The sequence below is a fragment of the Ursus americanus genome, chromosome 31, assembly GCF_024610735.1.
Source record: "Ursus americanus isolate L20-20 chromosome 31, mUrsAme1.1.p, whole genome shotgun sequence".
Classification (NCBI taxonomy): domain Eukaryota; kingdom Metazoa; phylum Chordata; class Mammalia; order Carnivora; family Ursidae; genus Ursus; species Ursus americanus.
This window is the reverse complement of record NC_142157.1, coordinates 27,142,395-27,165,275: the sequence shown is the minus strand read 5'-3', so window position 1 is coordinate 27,165,275 and position 22,881 is coordinate 27,142,395. Positions and strand designations below refer to the sequence as shown.

The 22,881-nt window shown below is 46.3% G+C and overlaps 1 protein-coding gene across 11 annotated transcripts in view; it reads left to right on the top strand.

Annotated features, from left to right (window-relative positions):
• The window catches only part of CELF2 (CUGBP Elav-like family member 2), a 505,360-nt gene that overhangs the window by 427,856 nt on the left and 54,623 nt on the right, over positions 1 to 22,881 (top strand). For all 11 annotated transcript variants that reach the window (XM_087857734.1, XM_087857733.1, XM_087857725.1 and 8 more), the window contains 3 exons: positions 6,981 to 7,115; positions 15,487 to 15,566; positions 19,651 to 19,809. In XM_087857734.1, the coding sequence (XP_087713860.1) occupies positions 6,981 to 7,115; positions 15,487 to 15,566; positions 19,651 to 19,809 (374 nt within the window). The remainder of the gene's footprint in view (positions 1 to 6,980; positions 7,116 to 15,486; positions 15,567 to 19,650; positions 19,810 to 22,881) is intronic.

Below are 22,881 nucleotides of genomic sequence, written 5' to 3'. Positions count from 1 at the left end.
ACTGATCCCACGGTCACATATAACAATCGACCTTGGATCTCCTCATTCGTGAACTACTTCCACAGATTAGGTTTTTTTGTTTTTGTTTTTTTTTAGACTCATGTAAGATACAACAGTGCTTTGTAAACGGTAGAGCACAAGTGCTATAAAATGTGGGTTATTGTTACCTCCTGGATTTTTCTCTGGCCTCAGAGGGCTCTGCACTGAGAGTGTCTGGAGGCAGAAGGCCAGGGGCCCAGGCTCACTCCTGAGCCTTTTTGCTCCAGAGCTGTGTATTTGAGGGATGAACCCTGTCTGTGAAGGTCATCTGGGAGCTCCTGGCCCCTAAGAGTTCCCTGTCCTTTGGACTCTTAATTCTCTAGCCTGTGTCAGGACAAGGGCCATGAGGGAGGCTTTGTCTTATTTCTGAACCTTAGGTTACTGTTACAAAAGCAGAATGAATTAGAGAACTCCCCTGGGGTGTTTGACCTGAAATACCCAAGCAGTTGGACCATGAAAGGGTTTCTTCTTTTGCATTTGCTGCTGTGTGGACACAACGCCTGACTTAGAGAATCCGTTGTATAGGCTAGCCGCCTGGAGGTCTCAACTGGTTAGTCACCCTTGCTTCCAGTGTCAGCTCTGCACACCGAGGGTGAGGTTTGCTCTGGGTCTAGAACCGCAGCAACAGAGTAGGACTGCCCTCAGCCAACCGTTGTGCACGATCTCAGAAGCCAAGCAGGGTTAGACACTGTTTTACTAAGGTGGGAAGATGCCTGAAAATGCCGTTGTTCCGGAAGCCATCAGGGTAGCCATAAAAGCTATTTGGAGGAGCCCAGACTTGACCCCTGACCCTGTGCATGTTAGCTGTGTCCTTGGGCGGGTTCTGTAACCTCACCCAGCCCCCATACCTCCGGCTGTGAGAGGGGGCGACGCTGGTCCACGGTCTGAATTCTTTTTGTAACGTCCACCTTACAGGGTGGTTCTAGGGGGACATAAGCTAACATCTACAAAGAACCTAGCACAGTACCTGGCACTTAGTAAATATTCGCTCGGCGGAGTCATCGGTGCCCTCGTGGCTAGGTGAGGCAGCCGTTTTAATGCACTCTGAGCAGCCAAGGCTGCCTTTCACACCCAGGCATAGCTCTGTGCACACGAAGGAAAAACCACCTCCACACACCTCCTCGTTGGGCCAGTTCTTCCTTTGCTTTGTAGATCGACCTTCACTTTCTGAGTTTCCAGGAAAAGAAAAAAGTCAAAAAGTATAAGTGGACTGAAAGCTCCTTTTAAAGCATTCTTCTTCATGGAGGTGCAAAGTCTATGCCTCACCTCACAGAGACTGAACAGGCTTCAGGGTTCTCCTTGGACCTGGCTGAGGAATCAGGAGTGATGTATCATTTTTGAAAGCAGGTGATAAATGGCGCCAGTCCTTTCTGATTTCACATGGCAGTGTTGACAGGTAAGCAGAGTTTCCAATGCTCATAGAGCACAAAGATTTCTTCGGCTCAGATGCTCTCAGTAGCTCCTGGAGTTGTGAGGGAGAGATAACGAGCTCTAATTGCACCTTTATTGAGTTTGCTGACATTTATGGATAACACAAAGGACTCCTCACGGTGAGACAGTTCCCATCTTCATTATCAGTATGTTCGGCTCTCAGAAACTTTGTATTTGCTGAGCAAGAAAGGGCTGCTAATCACTGATTAATTAGTGATGGACAAATGAATTCCAGAAAGCAATCACTCTTTGAAGCCTTCGTCCACCTAGAGATTCTGACAAAGGGAACCGCCGTGGTGAGCCCTGACATGCTAGGCTGCTCTTGGATCTGCCCTGCCCTTCAGTAGTTTCCTGCACGGGCTTTCTAGATCTCCAGGCCTCCTAGAGCCTGCCCTCTTAACTGGCTCTGATTTAAGCTGCAGCCTCTAGCACATTTCTGCAAACTCACAGCATTTTACTTCTGCCCTGGTGCTTCTAACTGTACCAGGTGTTCAACAACAACAAAAAAAAAATCCCACTCTGGATCAGCAAGAAAACACTGGGGTCTTTAGGAAGAACCCACTGAGTAAATACCCAGGTTTCGCAGAATCCAGTTGTCTTACCATTCTTTCACTGCATACAGTTGAGTGACGGGAGGGAAGAGGCTTGAGGACGTGCGGATGCCGGATCGCAGCATGCCCGAGCACAGACACAGTTGCTGTCTTTCATTCTGTATTCCATGGGAGGGCCTCTTTTCCAGCTTTGTTTGCTATGCAGAAAAAGGTACCAGCTGTGCAAGATTGAAAAGTAAATGCAGTTGCCGGATCTGAAGTTTGTCTAGAGTGAGTGATAAGAAAAGAATAGAGGTTGCCTTTGGTCCTGTGCTTGGGGTCTCAGCGACCAGCCGGTGTTCACTCTTAGGTCGTGCTCCTGGTTGAGAGGGTTGGGGTTTTTTATTGTTTTGTTTTGTTTTACTCTGTAGACAGAGCATAAATTCATCCTGCTTTAACCCTCCAACCTCACGACTTGGCGGGGTTGCTTACAGCCTCACATCCAGAAATGCCAAGTAAGCCCTTTCTCTCTTCTCAAGGCCTCCAAAACCCCTGGTGTCCGTGCATCGAGGTCAGAGCTCGCAGGGTCAAGATGACGGAACGTGCTCAGGGAGGTTGCAGGCCTGCGAGGCTCCAGTAAAGCCGGGATTCACGGGCATCCCCATCCGGTCACTTTCACATGCACTGGAAGAGGAAGAAATAATTTTGAAATTCAAAGTGGAGAGACTCACGGATTTGGAAGCCGTAATTAAATGCCATATGTTAGCACTAACACATTGAAAAGTTGTTAATTAATTCAGGCCGCCCTGAATCCAGGTGTGACTTTGACAGATTGTACGCCAGGGTGTTCGCACAGACTTACAATTAGGGATTTTTCAAAAATGAAGTTTCTATTCCCCTAACTTAAAAAGTCCCCACTTAAAACTTAAAATATTAACCCTTTCTCCTACCACAGGAGGAGAACTTGAAATGGTCGCTGGTTAGCGGACCAGATAGCTTCCAGTCCCGTTGAAATGAGTGATGGCCGTCCCCCCACCTGCACAGCACTTTGTGTAAAAAGTATTACCCATCACTCATTCATCAGTTATCCTGAAAGAAAGTAGACTTTTTCCTTGCAGGGCAGGGACTTCTTCTTTCCTTTTTTTTTTTTTTTTTTTTTTTTTAATTCCCATGAAGCACTTCACAGAGTACTATAAACTCAGTAGGTTTGTTTAAGCAATCTGCCTTCCCGTGGATTGAAAACCTAAGTGAGCTGTCTGCCTGTGGACACAGAGGACAACCCCCCCCCCAAGAAATGCATCAAAAATTGATGAAAAGTTCAGTGAATGCAGGATAATTATGTTTATTTAAAATGCTGACAAAGCTGTTTAGGGATCCTCAGACTGGGAATCCCAGGAATACGTTTTACAAATATATTTTTACTGGGAACACTCGAGGGGGAAGAAGGCGGGGAGTGAGTAGTTCTCCCCATTTGCCCTCAAAGCACGCACGGCCCCAGCTGTCAGGACCACAGAGGGACTAGGGCCAGCGAAGCATTGCCGACATCCAGCTTCCCTGACGGGGCGCACGCATGGGAGGACATCGGCATTGCGGAGAGCGTCTGGATGGTGTCGGTTTCCGTTATATTTCCTTAGCTGCTACTTAGTACTGAAAAAGAGCGCTCTCTTCCATCCCCCTGCCCGGGTTTAGCCGGCAGGATGCCTCAGAAGAAGCTAGGCTTTGTTGACAGGTGGGTTCCAGTTCTTACTGTGCATCTTAGGAAAAAGTCCTTCTTTAGCTTTTTCAGGAGCTGCACATTTAGCTCACGCCAGCATCACCCTGCAGCTCCAGACCTGCAGTGTTTCAGCTCCGTGCCATCAGGATGGGTCTCCCAGTGAAACCAAGGACTCACTGGGAATTTTTTTTTAAAGATTTATTTATTTATTTATTTGACAGAGATAGCCAGCAAGAGAGGGAACACAAGCAGGGGGAGTGGGAGAGGAAGAAGCAGGCTTCCAGCGGAGGAGCCCGATGTGGGATTCGATCCCAGAACGCCAGGATCACGCCCTGAGCCGAAGGCAGACGCCTAACGACTGCGCTACCCAGGCGCCCCTCACTGGGAATTTATCATGTGCTTTTTGTTTGAAAGAACTAAAACGGGATCCTTTAGAAGAAGAAGAAATTCAATAGGATTTTTTTTTTTTAACTCTCAAGAAGAGATGAGCCACAGCTTCCTTGGGTAGCGGTCCTAGAGACAGTGAAGCTTGGAGGGTGAGGTTACCACTGCAGCTAGAAGTTTGTGGCTCCTGGCTCTGCTATGCTTCAGTCCGTCCCTTCCCATCGGGGGATGCCGTGTTTCCTCCGGGCCACCGTGGTGTCCTGGCGGTCCCAGTGTTGGTGAGCGCAGATGCTTGCCCTCCTCCCACCACTTCCCCATACATCAGCGGTAGCTCACCTACTCTTATGGGTGAGAAGAGAGCTTAAATGTAAGATTGTTCATCTGCAGGAGGGGAGTCGGGTCCTCACCGGCTTCCCCCTACGACTCAGAGCCAGTGACGCCATTGCCCTTTGATGAGGCTCAACACGGGACAGGGTGTTCCTTTTCTATACCTTGAGCCCCTCTCTACAGAAGCAGCAGGAAATGATGCCTATTGTGCTGAAGCCTGGCTGCTTTCCTCTGTCCACCCCACAATCTCTCCCCGTGCTCCTTAAAGGCCAGCTGAAATGCCACATCCTCCGTCCATCAAGTCTTTCTCGAGCTCTTGGCTCATGGTCGGTAGCTCATGGTACTATGGCATCGTGGTTTCCACTGTGTTCCTCAGAGCCCTGGCTTTTCTGCCCTGTCTCAGGAGCTGCCTGAGTGCAGAGCACGGCTGGCAGGTGGGATTCTGGGCTTCAGCGTCCCCCCCCCCCCACAGGCTTAAGTCACGCCAAGCATGTAGCAGGATCCCCTTGTCTTTGTTCCTTAAGAAGAACAGCAAGGAAAGAGAAGAGTTTAAACCCATTTTATGGATGACAAGACTGAAGTCCACAGAAGTCAGCTCACTCCCCAGGGTCGCACATGATGGCAGTGCTGGAACCAGACAGGTCTCCTGACCCAGCCCTGCCTTCCCCTGGAGGCCTCCACTCCCTCCTCTGCTCTCATAGGAAACAGCACAGGAGACAGGACTGGAGCCAGGAGTGGGACAAGCAGATGTGGTCCAGGTTAGGCCCCCTCCTAGCTGAATGACCCCAGGCACGTTCCTTCCCTTCCCCACTGGGTAGAGGCGTGTCTTTTAGAGTGAGAAAAAACATCTTTCAGGTCTCTCACTTCCGGTCTGGGCTCTACAGGGCAAGAGCACTTAGCTGCCTCACTCAGGCCTCTCAGAGCTGTGTTGTCCTCTAGAATGTCATCTGTGGCTTTTTAAATTTAAATTAGTTACAATTAAATCACAGTAACAGTTCAGTTTCTCAGTCACACTGGCCACATTTGAGGTGCTCAGAGCCACGCATGGCTTTAGCTACTGCCGTGGACATCACAGGTCGGTTCCCCTCGTGGACAGCACCGCTCCAGAGCAAACCTCCCTGTGTTCCATCCCTGCTTCCCCGACAGATCTCTCCCAGGCCTGGGGGCCTGGGGGCAGCCAGTTCGACTCAGGCACCAAGAGCACCTGGCCCTAGAAAGTCTAAAATACATTCTTGTTGGTAAAATAAAAATGAGACACTGACTATCCAGGGTGAGAATAAGGGAGACAAAGATAAAAGCCAGTTAGAGAGCAATGTGAGAGGATGGTACGGACGCAACACGGAGGTTTGCACCCAGCGGTGGACGGCAGGGCCCTTTCCTTAGCCAGCCTGTTTGAGGCGCTGCTCCGGCCGGCTGCCCTTGCTTTCGATTCTAAGAAATGGACTAAAATGCAACACAGGAAGTAAGCAAGACTCCTCCCTGTGGACGTCTAGAATGGCTTTTTTTCCTTTTTTTCTTTTCTCTCTCTCTCTCTCTTTTTTTTTTCTCTTTCCTAAAAGCTGCAAACACTGTCCTGAAATCAGTGATAATTGAGCCTTTGAGGCTAAATGTAGGCCACTTATCCTGAGCGCAAGCTTGTAGATTTTGAGGAAAATCTCCTAGGTCATCAGAGGTAAACCTTCCCCAGTCTTTCCCTCCTGGCAGTTTCCCAGGTTAGAATTGGCGTGTGGTTGTCGTGACACCCAGAATGCATTTCTGGTCATCAAGAGTCCTGTCTCCGGGTGCATAGAATAGTTATGGTTCCCTCCTTGCTCTTTTCTGTTACGGTTCCACCCGAGCATGGGTCCGTCACAGTGGGGTTCTCCAGTAGCCACAGCCCCATTCTCTCCCTACAGTTGCCTTGCTCTTCATTTGCGGATGCAGACCATGCCTTGTCCTGGTTAGAGCTGCATAGCCATTGTGACAGACAGATGGACAGACAGCAGGTCATTTACTGGCTCTCCAGAGAGAAGAGCGTCTCCCTTATCTCTTCTTATTGTCTGGATTCATGGGGCAAAGCTATTTGAAATTGGGGGAGAAGCTTTTCTCCAATGAGTGCCTCATTGAAAGTTTTGTTTCCTATTGCACTTCCTCTGTTTGTCCTATTTTTCTTTCCCTGACCCTTTTTCTTTCTTGGTCATTCAAGTTAACACCTACAAAAAAAAATTCAAAGGCATATTCCAAAATATCTCTTATGTCACGGTGGCATTTAGCAACTGCATGGGACTTTGCACGGTGGGAGGGGAGGACTTCGTAGCATTTTGTGTCCCCTGAAGGTGTGTCTATGGGTAAGAATGAGCTCACAGGGAAGGGAGTGTCTGGGAGGGGCTGGGTGGGAGAGCAGAGGCAGGGGTGGAGGGGGAGGAGGAACGAGGCCTGGAAATCAGAAAAGCTGGCCTTGGGATGCTGCTTCCTCTCACATGACTGCGGGCCCCTGGCTTGATGTGGTAACGAGCACTGATTACAAGAAAAGGGTTCAAACTGGCCTTTGCTCATTCATTATTTTTATCTCCTAGCTGTTGAAGACCGAAAATTGTTCATAGGAATGGTTTCGAAGAAATGTAATGAGAATGATATCAGGGTGATGTTTTCTCCATTTGGCCAGATAGAAGAATGCCGGATTCTCCGGGGACCCGACGGGCTGAGTCGAGGTGAGTGTGCCGTCTATAAAGTCTCCTCCCTTAAGTGCTAATTGGAACTCTGTGTCACGATCAAGGTAGACGTAGGCACCGCACGCAGCGAGAGGTTACCCTGTAATGTGTCCCGTGTGATCAAGTTATCCACCGTGAACTTTTCACCGTAGCGGCAGTGATCGCCTTGTATTTCTCAGGTCGAGAAGGTCTTGAAGCCAGCATATTAGCTCAGGCTCTCCCGGCCAGCAGGGAAGCCGACAGCCTACCCTGTTATATACCCTTTCTATCTCAAACGGAAGTAGGTTTTGGGGGTGAGGGAGAGAGGTGGAGGAGGAAAGAGAATATGGGTTGTTTTCATCTTGGTCTCTGGCTTCCTGCCTATGCCCAAGGGAAGTGTGAAGGGGATGGGCCTCATGACAGCAATAGAAACCAAGGAAAAACGCCAGTGTTCCCACATAGCGCAGAGCAGGTAGGAACTCAGAGAAACTGGGCCTGTCCTGGGCTATGAGGGTTTTATTTTAAAGATCAAAACTCCTGGAGACCTGAGCGCAGGAAGTCCATTAAGTGGCAGAGAGATGACTCGGTCCAGAAGATTGTAGGCTCCTCTTTGTCACCGTGACAGAAGCAGAGACCGTGGCTTCGAGCACTGACGAAAACCAGTATTTTTGCAAGCAGCTATCCAAGGTAGCTGGAAATAACTGCTCTCTTTCCATGTTTGCCTCTCCTTGGACAGCGCCACAGAGATCCTTCCCTAAAGCACTGAGAAGCGCTGTCACTGAGCCTTCACCCCCCATCAGATTGTGTTTCCCAAGACAGCCCAGGAGGCTGGAGTCAGAGTGTATATAGAAAACACATTTTTCACTTCTTCTAAGAAATCCATATGTTTGCAACACAGAGAGGCGCTCATTCTATTAATGTACTTACTGATGCAGTTTCCATGGGGCTAATTAGAAACTTCTTTTCTTTCCCCGTCTCTGGTTCTGGGACAACACTGCCTTCTCAAACCACATGCTGAAAGGAAAGGTCGAGCCTTAGGTCCCAAAGCACTAATTTTCACCCATCTCCCTCATTTTAACTAAACGCAGCACCATGCAAGGAGGAACATTTGTTCTTTTGACTTCGAGACACAAAACTTCGTGATGTCAGCTGCTAGAATCAAAGGCACAGAGAACAAAAGTTTCCTGCCTACACCCACCTCCAGAGCCCCACATGGAGGTAGTCGAGGGGAACAGTAGAAGGAGGTGGACAGCTTCAGGCTTGTGGGGCCCGTGTTTTCTTCTGAAGGTGGTTTTTAAAAGGAAGGAGGCATGGGAATGACAGCGGGAGTGTTGTGTTCCCTGGTAGTTGCAAAGGTTGTCATCCTGCCTCACCGTGAACACGTGCTGCCCGAGATCGGTATGGGCGTGACCCTAACCCGCAGACCCAGTGCCTGGGGCTGAGCCATAGCTTACCCCACGCTGTCACGGCGGCAGCCACAGCAGCCCCCCAGGCCTGTGACCACACAACCTCAGGGGTACAGGAGGATGCTGGGAGCTCCGTCCCGGCGCCCTCCGTGCCGTACCCGGCACACTCACTCCCCGAGAGCTTCCAGTCACGTGGGATCATAGGACTCTGCTGACAGTCATGCTAGATACCCACCCCGGGGTAGAACCCCGTGGGAAAAGGCAGTGTGGCTAGACGAAGAAGAAGAAAACATGGAGGAAACACATGATCCTGTTTTTGCAGTCCCTGTCCCGCTGCCAGTGTGGCAATCCGAACCACCCTTCTCTCCCCTTCTTATTCTCAGTCACTTCCGTCTTAGCGGTTTCCCATTCGCCAAGGCGTATAGCATGGAGAAAGAACAGAAAGGAAGGCCCTTAAATTAATCAGTGCAATTTATAGCGGCCCAGAGGTCAGTGAGCCCGAGATCCAGTCCCAGAACTTCTGACGTGAACCACCGCCACGGTCAGTTCCTCGTCCTCGTTTCCCCCTTTGTAAATGGCAGCGGTGACCTTAGCTGCCCGCTCGCCTCCCAGGGCATGCGGGAGAGTTCCTGTCTAAGCTTACCCCCTGCCCGGCTCCGGAGAGACCTCGGCTGCTGCTCTCGCTCTGCCGGCCCGGGTCCACCGTGCACTGACCCCGTCTGCCCGGCCGAGACAGGAACGAATAGCCTTGGTGCCCGCGGCGTCTAAAGCTCCTTGAGCCTACGTGAGTTATTCCCGCAGATACGACTTTAAAGCAGCCCCAGCTTTGGCAGGGAAGAGCAGGACGCGGTACTTGACAAGAGAGCTTGGCTAACTGGATCTGCCGCGTGGTTGATGAGCCGGCCCTGGACACCAGGAGCAGCCGAGTTCGGAGACAAGTTACGGGAGCACTCTCATCTGTATTTTAAGTAGATACTGGCTCCGTGTGAAGAGTAGAATACTCCTCCCTGCCTTTTTTTTTTTTTCCTTCTTAACAGAAAAGTAATTTCTGGTGAACTGATGAGAATTCCCTATGGCAAAAAAGAAAATGCTCATTTATAACCATTTGTCCTGAAATATAAAGCCAGACAGTGGTAGGTTTTTCAATTAGTGAGACCCAGGGACTCCTGGGTACAGGGGACGGCTCCTGAATCAGTGTATTTGTTAAAAGAACAATTCTCTCTCGTGCTACATTTTGCTTTCATTAAAGAATTGCAGTTTTCAATCAAGTATTAATAAGTGTCTCCCATTAGCGGCTCTGCAGATAAAGGGTGCTCAGCATTTCTGGTCTCCGTGCCTGTTGCTGGCTCGGCTGTTTAAGACAGACAGACAGACATAAATAAATAAATAAAAATTAAGTGAAAGGAAAGGTTGGCTGCTCTGAAAAGCACCTTCAAAGTACGTTAAACTGAGTATAAACTAGTCAGTAAAAAAAGTTTTTAACTCAGACCATTTGCTCATGAGGGAGAGGTACAGAAAAGTGGTTCACTTTTCTGGCTTCGCTTTTGCCCAGTTCCGCGTCAAGAATGAAGACTAAAGAGGCAGTTGGGGCGTTGGCTCCCCCACAGCTGTCTCCTGTCATGTCTTCTCTGCCACCTCCGTAGCTTCACTTCCTCCCTGCAGGGTACGAAGCCATGGTTTCTCCAGGCTTGTCGGATCAGAGTCCCTCACCGATTCGGAGTAGTGGGCTGCCAGGACCCACAGCTCTGGAGTTTGCATTAGAATCACTGTCTTTAAAATAAAATCATCATCTCCTTATGGGCCAGAAAGACTATTGGTAAAGTCCCATCAGGACTCAACAGCACCCGGATTTGTGCCATGTTCAGGATCAGACCCCACCCCGCCCCCCAGGAATTGTCCCGGCTGTACATGGACAGCACCCAGCATCTACCAAGCACGTTGAAACCAGCGCTGAGCAAGTATCAGGAGTTTGACTCTCTCTAGGCAACATATCCGCATCTAAACGTGCACGTTCCCCTCCGGGGGCAGTAACCCATTCTGCCATCTTTTCTAATTTGGAAAACCTGGTTTGAGATGCTTTCAGGCCCCTTCATAATACTCACATCCTTCTGCAATAGCAGGTCAGCCTCCCAGGCCTGCTGAACGCACCTTCTTCGAGAAAGGAAGCAAGATACCACGAGTCCATCATGGGAAGTCAAATGAGCTGTTTGCTCTCAAAGTCAAAGCTGGCGTCTTCTCAGCCAGTGCATTTATTTGTCAGTGTCCCCTTAGCCTGTTGATTTCCTAAAATACACATGTTCTCACATACCCATAATCCCACAGTCAGAATGGACTGTTTGGGTACAGTCTGCCGGGTTTTCTGCACCATGGCAACGATTGTCTGTAACTCAGAGACAGTGAAAGAGTTCATCTCATTTTTCTTTCCCATAAAGTGTAGTCAGATCTTCACTGCCATGTAAGGTAACTTTCTGCTTGTTTAAGAATATTCCAGCTGTGTTGATGGTGTTCCAACATTCTCCTGCCAAAACCCTTGACAAATGAAATTGGCAATATTTTCAGGGATGTTGGCAAGCATAGCCTGGATTTAGCCATTAAATCCTCATTTGTTTCCGTTATATCTGATCAGAATATTAGGACAGGGCTTTTGACTTTTAAAACATGTACACAGAGCAGACTCGATCACAACCTCTTAGGCGTGCCCACCTAGTAGCTAAACATACGTGGACACTCTTACCAAATACCCCTGGGTTATTACCTGTATTTTGTCACCTCGTTCTGAGTGCGGTCTTGGAACGTCCTCTCAGGGGTGAGATTTTTGCAAACTAGTAAGTCCTGTGCACTCGGCCTTGGGTGGAATAGACCATCTGTCTCTCCAGGCCAGTTCTAAACAAACCAGCCCAGCACTGGGGACGGTGCGTTCGAGTATTTGTTTGGATGCTCTCGTGTTACACTGATAGCATATGTTTCATAAACTCTGCCCCTGCTAAAAAGATACAGCGAGGAAAATTGGCTGCATTAAGAACTTCCTTTGGCCGAATGGGAATTTATAAACAAGTCTACCATAGCCGAAAGCTCCTTCATGCCGCACAAGTTATTTTAAATTATGCTTCCCTCAGTTGAAATACAGCAGGCTACTGCTTCTCTTTCAAAGCAGAGGCAGAAAAGCAAGAGGCCCTGGCACTGTATGTGCTTTTAAAAGTGCGTGCGTGCCTGCCTGCCTGCCTGCCTTCCTTCTTTCTCTCTCTCTCTCTCTCTCTCTCTCTCTCTCTCTCTCTTTTGGTGCAGACGTAGAATTCATCTAGTTCTCAAAATTCTCTTGCAGCTGAGAGAAAAGGTAGAACACCTGAGTGAATATAGCTTTTCAGTTGAGATGACAAGTGTAATAGATGTGTTCCAGAATCTTCTCTGTGACAGGGCCACGTGCTTTCCTTAGATCCTGTCTGTAGGAGGAAATTACTTGGAGAAACCTCTCCCCAGTCAATCATTTATCTGTTTTAGCAGCAAGAAGGCAACCTCACCGAACTGGGAGGAGTGTTCGGTTCCTTTCATTTCTGTGAGCGATCTCTGACATTCTGAAAGTAGGGACAATAAATAATTGTAAGGTAAATTACAGGTCGGCCACAGTTAAGGACGGAATTTTTCTTTATTTTTTTCAGCTATTATGTATTTGGAGAGGCTTTAAGACAATAATATACAGGCTATCTTACCTAACCCAAAAAAAACAAAACACACACAAAAAAAGCTTCATTATCTTGGTACATGTAATCTTTTTTCCCCTTTCTAGTTTCTCCTGCGTTTTAGGCAGTAGTCAGAGAACTGACTCTGAAACAGTGTATCCACTGATCTAGAACAGGGGAGGGCTGACCCTGAGACATTCTAGAACAGTAGAGGGCTGACTCCGCAAGATCAGAGCAGTTATCCCGTCAAGACCCAAGGGACTCCACTGCACCCAGAAGCTCATTTTTACTGGAAGGGGCGAGTTGACCTAAGTTATTTTTGTCCAAAGGGAAGTCAGTTCCTTGGCTTTTAGAAGAAGCTGGCAGCCGGTCTTGGTGAAAGAAGCTTATGTGACCCTATATTAGTGAAAAGCCACAGATTTGAGGCCTAATCGTAAAGCCACCACCATGTTTTCAGTGGCATGGAAATGAAAATTAGAATCTAGCCGTAGGACCAGAGCAGAAATTACAAAGGTTAACAAGCTACCAAGCCATGAAACATTTGGTTCTGAAGTTGCAGTACTTCCTCCAGAATGGCAGAGAGAAGGAAATTTCCAACATGCGCGCTCACTCTACAAACGACAGTAATTTTCCCTCTTAAGTAATTGAACACAGCGCATAGTCCTGAACTTGACAGAGCCCCTGAGGAGACAGGTTCTCTCTTACTGCACCACTGCCAATAGAGTCCAAAGGTTAAAGGAGTCATCAGATTTGTCAGATCATTTTTTCTTTTTTTTGGATGCAGTAAGGGTTGTATAATTAGAAGCATCAGTCGAGCTTTTAATTGCAGGTTTCAGAGAGGAAAGAGCAATGGTTCAAGTTTATAGAGTTGGAATTTTATTGTTCTATTGCTAATACTTCTGAGACCTGCTAATTGCTGTATCTTTCTCACTAAGTTACTTAAAAAGTTCTGCTTGTTCTGAAATTGTGGTAAATGCATAAACTGTGCCTTATTGATTTCTGTCGACATTTTACATGTTGTTTTTTTTTTTTTTTTATGCATTCTTAACCTCCATTTGGAAACTGTCAGTTTGGCACACGTTCCTGGATAATAAGAGCAAATAAAGTGAATGAAACAATCTTCTTGACTATTAAAAGCAGACTTAGGCCAGGCTTCTTGTGATGTCAAGTATATCTCCATTAGATTATTTGCAAAAGCAAATAATTCCATTGTGGTCTCAAGAAACGGAAGACGAAAAATCTTAGTGTTATCTCCTCTGTTAATAATGTCGGTCATAATCACAGTGTTTTTGAAGGGGTATCATTCTGAGACGGATGGTAACTTTGGGGCTCTCGAATTATAGAGCTGAGTCGCAATATGGAAGCCAGTAGACATCCTGTCGTCTGTCTCACACTGTTACACACGTCTTCTAGGTGCCTCAGAGAAGGCTCCAGATCGCTTTCCCTGATGACAAGCTACAGCCAGTGGAGGTGCAGACAGTGTGTTTAAATAGGAAGCTTCCTAGCTGCTATAATGCCAGAGAAGTATATGAAATAGCTCGGCATTCATAGCAAGCTAGACCTAAGGCCAGCTTAACTGGGAGGTCAATGAGAGATGACTCTCCCATGTACTGAGAGTTTTGTTGTATTAAAAATTACAGCATGATGCAAAAAAAAAAAATGCATTGACTTATTTTCATGACTGGATGTTTTTGTGCTTTGGGGATAATGGGCAGGTGTTGCTTTCTCTTATTGCTGTTTGATTAAAAGGTGCTAATACAGTATTGACTTGATAATCTCACCAAGTACACACGCAGAGCAAAAGAAGAAAATAAATTTTATGGCTCACAAATTGATTTACATAAACCAAACAATTTGCTGGGGGATTTTTTTTTTTTTTTTTTTTTGGTTGTAGAACATTCTATTTGGCTTACTGGCCACAGGGGCAATAATCTTGCATTGTGGATGCCAGAATCCCACTTTCACGCATTCACTCTGAGAGGACAACAGGCTTCCGCCTCCCAGTGTTTAGATCTGCTTCATTTGGAAATCTTTTAAGTAGTAATAATAATGTTTTGAAGAAATTGAGTGGAACACTAAATTATTCTCTGATACCTAAGTTCATACTGTGCCGAGCTAGAGAAGCTGAAAATCAATGCACTTTTAAAGTCATTAGAGATCATAAGTGAAATAAGTCTGCGTTGCTTTAGCTAAGCTTTTAGTGTGCTACGGTATTATTATAAAATCAGCCTGAATCTGCATTAATTTCACAGTCTTTTTCTCTAAGAAGCCCAAGGGTGCACGACGAATAAAATGTAAATTTCAGAAGGCAGTGTTTTTATTATTGAGAGGGGCGATGAGCCATGTCGTTGGAGCGGTGACCCACACGGTGGCCGGCACCTGCCACCAGGAGCTGGAGCAGGCAGTGTGGATTCTGGGTATTGTACGGCACGAGAAATAAAGAGCCATGGAAAGTTCAGTGGGTCTCACAGGAGACATTCAGAGAACTGAACGTTGTCTCGTGTATGTTAGACTTTAGGTCAGATCTCTGATGCATATCCGAAACCACAACTTGGAAAAGTCATAAAGGGTTTCTACAACTAAGAAATCCAATGCAGATTTTAAAGTTTTGCCTTAATATGCACTATTGACTATTCCCAGAGTAACAGAGCATGTGTTTTTGTTCGTAATTAATAATTACTAAACAGTTCCTGCAGGATGGGGTCTGTTTCTCTGCATTTGAATCGCACCAATGTATACGGATACGTATATATGTTTTAACTACCCAGAAGAGATAAGACGTATTTATTTGCTGACATTTCGAGCCTCTGGAATTTATTTGTTAATTTGCCCTTGGTGTGAGGATTTTATTATTTGATGCTTAAAAATCAACGCTAGAATTTGAAATCCAAAGCCTGAATGTGTGGATGCGCTAAGTAAAGATGATCAGCCAAGGAGAAAAATGTAAAACAGTAACTTTTTATTTTAGAAAATGCAAACTAGATCTTGCTCATTTCAAACCCCCGTGACGAAAAAAAAAGAAAAAGAAAAGAAAAAAGTGCCCAACTACTTTCCCCTTGTCTCCATTTAAAAAAAAATAAACTAGTCAATAAATAAATCTTTCTGCTTTGGTCAGATTAGCAAGTCAGCACTGTGAGTAAAAAGCAAACTAAGATAAAACCGAGAGAGAAGTTGTTGATTTTTATGTACTACTGAGAACAGTGGCGTCCTGTGGCAGTTCTCGTAGACTGTGTTGGTTTAACAAGCGTCCAACCCTTTTGTCTTGTTGTTTTTTGTCTTTCCTGCTCCCTGTCCCCTTGTTTCCCACAGGCTGTGCGTTTGTCACATTTTCTACAAGGGCAATGGCACAGAATGCAATCAAAGCCATGCATCAGTCTCAGACCATGGAGGTACTGTATCATCTGCCCTTTCTTTGTTTTCTTTGTGCAAATGATGGGGAATGGGAAAGCAGCTCTCTCCGTGCAGTGTTCACATGACAGTCACAGATGGACACTTTGACCATCTCTTCCATTCATTCATATTCATCCTCTCTCTCGCTCTCTCTCGCTCTCACTCTCGCTTTCTCTCTCTCTCACTCTGAATTTTTCCCCTAATGACTTGAAATGCATTTAGTAAAACCTTCCACGTGCTGTACATTATTTTTTGAGCCTTTTACTGCAGTGGCCTCAGGCCCTGTAACGTAGCATCATGATGCAGTTTAAACCAAGACTCATTCTCGACCTCTAAAGGATCCAGTCCGTTCCTGGTCCAGGGTTGGTATGGAGTCAACCTTAACAGCCCTCGCTCCAAATTGCAGCCTGCCCTGTGCCAATCACAGGGTTCTTTTTTTTTCCCCCTTTTTCTTTTTTTCTTTTTTTTTTCCCCCTTAAATATGGGGTCAAGCTCTCTTTAGTCAAACAGAATTGTGTTTTCGCATCAAGCATGTTGGGAGAAAGTTAATACTTCTCCTACATGGTTTAACCAGTGAAAATGTTTATGAGAATCCCTCGAAAAATTAGATACGTCTGTTTACCCAAAAAACGCACGATAAACATAAAGGCTCAAATTTGGTCTCCAAATGAGAGATAGTGGCTTTGGGGGAAGATTGATATGCTGCTGTGGGTGTTTCCCCCACACACCTAGATAGACGGCTCTGTACTTCTCGTCTGTGATTTGGGTCTGGCCTTTCAGAATTTTGCACAAAAGCATTCCAAGAGTAGTACGCTGTTACTTACTCTGTACTGTCTGGTAGAATCATTTGGGAGTGCATGTTCTGTACCCTGTATATCTGTGTGTGGGTGATCTTTTCTGGAGGTGGCCCTGTGGTGTTACCTGAAGTTACGTTTTCATCCTCTGAAAAGCAAAATATTTTCAATTTTATTTAACGTGCAAAAATTTCTTTATGGATCGTTTGCGCTTTTTTTACCTCCGTTTTTTGGGGGGTTTTATTTTTTTTTTTTATTTGTTTGTTTGTTTTTTGCAATGCTGCATCTCCCAAAGCATGCTGGGAGCCAAGTGATCATTTCTCGTCATGTTCTGGGGGCAACTTTTTTTTACAGTGAGGCGGAAGGTGGGTGGACAGGGGGGGCAAGGAGTGTGCATGGCCTTGTCATTAAGTGTTTACTGTACTTTTCTGAGTTTTGATATCAGCATTGCAAAGCCTATTGTCTTTCTCGAGCTTCATTTTGACTTTGATATTCCTAACATATCTTATATAATCACTGTGTTTTCCTTTCAGTGCAATGCATTTTTAAGACACTCACACCCCCCTTACCTGAAGGCAAGCTCAGGTGAAAATCGGCCACGATAGGAGATAATTAGCAGGATTTGAAATACCTAGGGATCCGGTCTTACACGACATGCAGTCACACGTTGATGCTGTGTTTGCCCCCCACTTTCTCTCCAGCTGCTCCATTATTGGGGATCAGTCTGAATCCCAGCTACCTTTCAGTTTGGAGATAAAAATGAAAGTATGGTTAGGGAAAAAAAAAGAGTTTTCACCTGTATTTATTATCTTCCATACATGTGTTTCATTCTTAATCATTTTTATTTCCTGTAATTTAGCGATTTGTACCTTAGATGATTTGTTAACCTAAATTCTTTCAGCTCTAACCCCAGTTCCTCCATCAGGGCCCCCCGAGTAAAGCCGCAGAGGATGCTGGTCTGTGTTCTCCTGTGTTCCTACAGGGGGAGAGAGCTCGGGAACGTAGCGCAGACCTGGGTATGAACCAGAACCAAAGAAGAATAGGCTCAGAATGAAAAGAATCTGCTGTAGAGAATGGGGCATAGTCATTCTTAAGAAATCCTTGATCCTTTGGTATTAACATCTCTATTATTAAGAAAATCAAATTTTGGTGCACTTGTTTTTAAATCCGGACACCCGTGCTCAGACAGAGGGGCCCTCAGACACTCAAATTTCCTGCTGACTTTAAAAAATATGGACATTTAACTGGAAGATGGCATGGTATGCCAGTCACATTGTAGTTGTACAACCGAAGTTTGCTGGATTTTTTTTTTAAACTAATTTTGTTATTTTCAGGACTCTGGCTCACATCTTTAACCAAGATGTATTATCTAAGAGATTTGAATTCAAATGAGTTGAATGTTAAAGTTGCAAAAGAACATGTTCTTAAAAGTAATTAATTTTTATATCGTTCTTTTTTTCCACTTTCCTCCAATCTACACCCATCCCATTTTTTTCCTTTTTATGGTTTAAACACGTTATTTTGGGCCTAGTTTTTTGCTGCTTTATCTTTTTCTTCTTCCTTTTTTTTTTTTTTTTTTTTTTTGGTATCTAAGGAAGAAAAAAAACCAGGAAATGTACTCTTAGGAGGAGATGCTATGATTTGTTATGGAACCAATTTGATGCAACAGTAACAACTCTTTCCATACAAAACCCTCCCGCTGTATAATCTCCCGTTTCAGAGTATTTTGCTCTCTTTAAAGCAACGAAGTGCTGAAATACGGAGCAGAAGAAGAAAAATGAAGTATAGATTTTTTTAAGTGGTGGAAATATTATTTTCATGCGGTTGACTGACATTTAACGTTCTGTCCTGTGGCCGTGGCTGCCAGAGCTGAAGACCCGTACGCTGGAAGTTCACACTGAAAGAGCCACCTCGTTTTTCTCACTTTTTGGGGTCATAACAGATGCGCTAGCCCTCACATATTCACAGCTACATCCCCAGTAACTACCCAAGGTGATAAGAAACAAAACACACGCAGGTTTGTTTTCTAGGAAAAAGAAAAATGACCCGAAGGGAAGGGAAAGAGAGAGAGCTCATTTAAGTAGGAATGTAAAATTTCTGAGAGGAGAGAGAGAGGTCTATTATCATGCTGAGTTTCAATAAAAGTTTTTTTTTTTTTAATCACCTGGGTAGAATGACTTCTTTTTATCTCAGCAAAATTTAACGGCTTTAATGGTGATGAGATGTGTAGGCAAGCCGTAGCAAGGGGGAGAGGGGTAGGGAGGGAGGAGCGCGTGTCTCTGCCGAGTGTTGACCGAGTGGCGAATGTTCCACAGGGGCTCAGGGAGGGAAGTCTTCCTGCTGGAGGCGCAGGCCCTTATTTTCCCCTAATGATTTTATCCATCTCAGACATGAATTCGCCCTCTTCTGTGACCCTTGGCCATGCACTCACTCACTGCCCCTACTCGTTGCCTTTTAAAGGGAATGAACACTGGAAAGCAGCACCTAGAATGGTGAGATCCATTGACAAGCCAAGTAGACGCCTTCTGCCATTTCAGATACAGCTTCTTTCACTAGAATATGCTTCCAAGACTGGTGGTTTGCAGGAGCCCTGGGCACGGTGGGTAGAATAGATGTGTCCGAGAAGGAAGAGAGACCTCTCTGAAAACACGGACAGTTACGTTGGCCCATGCCTGTGTTTTCTGAATCTCCCTTGCTCTCATCCACATTCCTAAAACAAAACCCTTCTCCCTCCGTGTAGTGCTGGGTCAGGAGGACTCCTGCGTTCCAAAGCTCAAAAATGCATCACTGAGAATTGGAAAGAGTGAAAAAATAAATACGTGAATGAGGGACGTTTTCCTTCCCATTGCAACGTCTCTCCTCCTCTGCCCCCTGCTCACGTGTGGAAACAGGCAGACACACAGACAAGTCTGTCTTGCAGACAAGCGAACCATGAAGCTTAATTAAAGAATGTTGATAAGGTCTCTTGTCTCTGAGGAGGTCGTGGAAAGGTTGGAGGAAGACACACGAAGAGAGGAGGAGAGGCAGTTTAATAATCAGAGCAAGAAAGCAAATGGCTTCACCGACCGCCAGATCCCCAGAGAAACCAGTGGCAGTATCTGGAAATTTCTGTTGATGGTACTGGTCAGAGAAGAAGAAGGAATATCAAACCATTTAAAAAAAGAAAACATTCCAGACGGTTCCATGTGCTCCGAGATAGTTGAGAAAGCTAGATCCAGTGCTGAGTGTCATGAGAGGATTCAGCCAGGCGGTAACCCCCCTCTTCACTTTCCGCTGTGTCTGACCACAGGGCTGCTCTTCACCCATCGTAGTGAAGTTCGCGGACACTCAGAAGGACAAAGAGCAAAGGCGCCTCCAGCAGCAGCTGGCCCAGCAGATGCAGCAGCTCAACACTGCCACCTGGGGGAACCTGACAGGTCTGGGCGGACTCACCCCGCAGTACCTAGCGGTAAGTGCCCAGCCGAGGCCAGCGCCCATCCCCACTGTGACTCCTGAAACCGCCCCGCGACACCCCCCCCCCCAAGTTGATGAAAGAATTCCACGGGGGGGCATTTTGAATCTCAGGAAATTATTGAAATCAGGGTTGATGCAGAATATTTTTCCAAGTGAAATTGATTAGCCTAAGGATGTGAGTCGTTTCATTCTGGCCTGATGCGGGCTGAGCCGAGACCCACGAGGCTGAATTTGAACCGCTGTTTCAGAGACCTTATGACATCTTGCATAAGAAGGGGTGCAGCACGCCTGATGGTGGTCTAGCCACACTACGGCAGAGGTGGCCCCAGGGGTTAGCGTATTCCACCCCAGGACAGCCAGCGAAACCCCATTGGCCCTTCCATTCGGTGGTCCTGGCCTTTCCCTGGGGAACCGCACTGACGAAATCAAACGGTTCTTCATCTGTTTGAAACCCAAAAATGAGAACCTGTTTCAGGGCAGATAAACCCCATCTCCTTACGTTACCTTGTTTTAAACTCATTTTCCTGTTATTCCTTGTGCTACCACATCTCCGTCGGTGTCTTTAGTAAAATAAAGCGACCAGGATTTAAGACAATTCCCTGGTAAGATGTAAACAGCACACAGAGCAGTGGCCCCTGGTGTGGACTTTAAAATACCTTCGCGTAGCCTGGGAACGGCCCTCGTGCTAACCATGTCACACGTGAGGCGGACGGCAGCTAACACGGGTCCAGGTTTTTATTTATTTCTCCTTGAACCACTGCTAACCCGTGGTCCCTCTGCCCCGTTCCTCTGCTTTGGCACCTACAGGCTGGACTTCACATTGACTAACATAAATTCGTATCTCGAGTTTGGGCCTGGTATCCTAGCCTCTCTGGGTGTGCACGTGTGTGCATCCGTGTATGTGTGTTCTGTCCTAATTCTGTCATTTGCCATTTTAACTGTCCCGCCTTGGGGCTGCAGGATCCACTAGTCTTACTTTGTAACAGAGCCTGCCTGGTTCTGTGCGACAGGCCTGCCTCCGATCTTGAAAGGTAAGGAGCGCCCACCTGTACAGGTGAGGAAGGAGGCTCCGAGAGGTGGCACGACGTCACCGAGACCGAGCTGCTGGCGGGCAGGCGAGTGGGATGTCAGCCCTCTGCGTGTTCTGTCCTGTGTGCTGGGGCTGTGGTTCGTATTGCTCTCTTTCCCCCACCCCCTCCAGCCCCAGTGCCCAGTGGGGTCTGGCTTAATACCTACTCGATACACGTTAGCTTAACGAAGGAGGCGCCTGCTTCTCCTGTCTTCATCTGAACCATTAATAAAAGCGTTGACTGACTTTACTGTCACCTTATAGCTATTTCGCAGTCATAGCCACAAAGACACCGTGAGCGATTACACCAGAGGTCTTGCTGAAAGAAAAAAAAAAATCTATATTTTCTCTTCCATATCGTTTTCTTGGTCTCTCAGTCTAAAATTTTATGAAACAAGAAATGAGTCTCGCTTAGCAGTCATTTGTCTTCCCCAAACCTGTGCTTTTCAGTGTTCGCAGGCCATCTGTCTATGGATACCAGAATTGGTATCAGAGATTGATGTCAGGCTCACCTTTTCATAATTTCTAAGAATCCAGCTTCCTGCTCCATCGTTTCTAAAAACCAAGACACCTGTGCCTGTCCCCAGTCTTCTGGCACTTCTCCCATGCCCCACAGCGGATGAAGGTCTCTGGCACATGTTTCTTTGACGGCACCGGCAAATTATTTCCATACACTGAGAAAGAATCTCAGCCTCATTTATAAAAACTTATTTTTCTATGATCTTGCCTCTGTTTGCTCCTACTGTGGGCTTTTGTTCTTTCTCAGCCATATTTGTTCTGCCCCTCTCCGTTGGAAGTCCATTTCTTTTGGAAAAGCCCTCGTCCTTCAAGGCATTCCCCACTTGTGGGTTGAGGGGGAGAGTCTTACTCTGGCCCACCAGAGAATGGTTATCAGTGGATAAAATCCTGGGTAATAGTTTGAGGACACCCCAGCTATTTCCACGTACCTCAGTAGGCATTATTAGTTCCTCAAAATAGCTTCAAAGCTAATTTAATTTGACTTCACTTTTTAATTTTTAAACATACCTAGTAGGAAAGGGAGGAAGGGCTTACAACCACGAGAGAATGGGAAACCCACGAAATCAAGCCAAAATAAGGGATTTCTCCCTCTAAAAATGGTAAATCCCTAACTTCTCCTTCTTCCTCACTGTTCCTCGTGTGTGTCTGAGTCTGTGTGTAAAACCTCGGCGGTACATTTCTGCGAGTCAGGAGGGATGAGTAGACATCACAGCCGCTCCTGTGGTATCTGTCGCTCTGGGTCCCCATCATATTGTAACGGAGCCTGGGCTTGGGTCAGCCCCTGATACTCCATTCCACTTGGTGCTCTTAAGTCCGTGGATAGATGCCCATTTCTGAGTCCTGTCCTTTGCTTGGTATTGAACTCAAAAAAACCCTACCCTTACCCAGAGTAATGACTCTCTGTGTGGTTCAGCAGTGCTCCCAATAAATTCCAAAAGCTCTTCTTAAAATCACAAATTGGTCTCGTTCTTCCTAAGCACATAGTATCACAACATTTCTCAATAATAAATTTGGTGAATTTTGCTTTTTGGTATCTGTGTACATTTGTGCATAGGGGATAAGTGTGTGCTTGCTCCTACATACAAACAATGGCTGTACTGACGTCCCTTATAGGCATGAGTAAGTCTAGGTTAACAGTATAGCTCCTAAGTTAACCTGTAATTCGCTCAGTTGGACCAATAAAGGAGCACTTTAGGACAGGAACCACATGCCTTTCCCTTGTGATACCCACCTATCCGGGGGTGATATGTGTTTTTGAAAGCGCCCGGGAAAAATGCAGACACAGGGATGTTAACTTTTCTTTAAAAGATGCCAACATATCTGTAATGCACAGCGTCACTGAACATCATGCTAGGTACTTCTAAATTCTGACAAATTGTGTGTTCCCCTCTGTCAATGAAGACCAGCTTCAGACGGGTGACCATTGTCTTGGTCGTGTGGTCACCGGTGTACCTGTGTGGCTGTGCACAGGTATGTGTC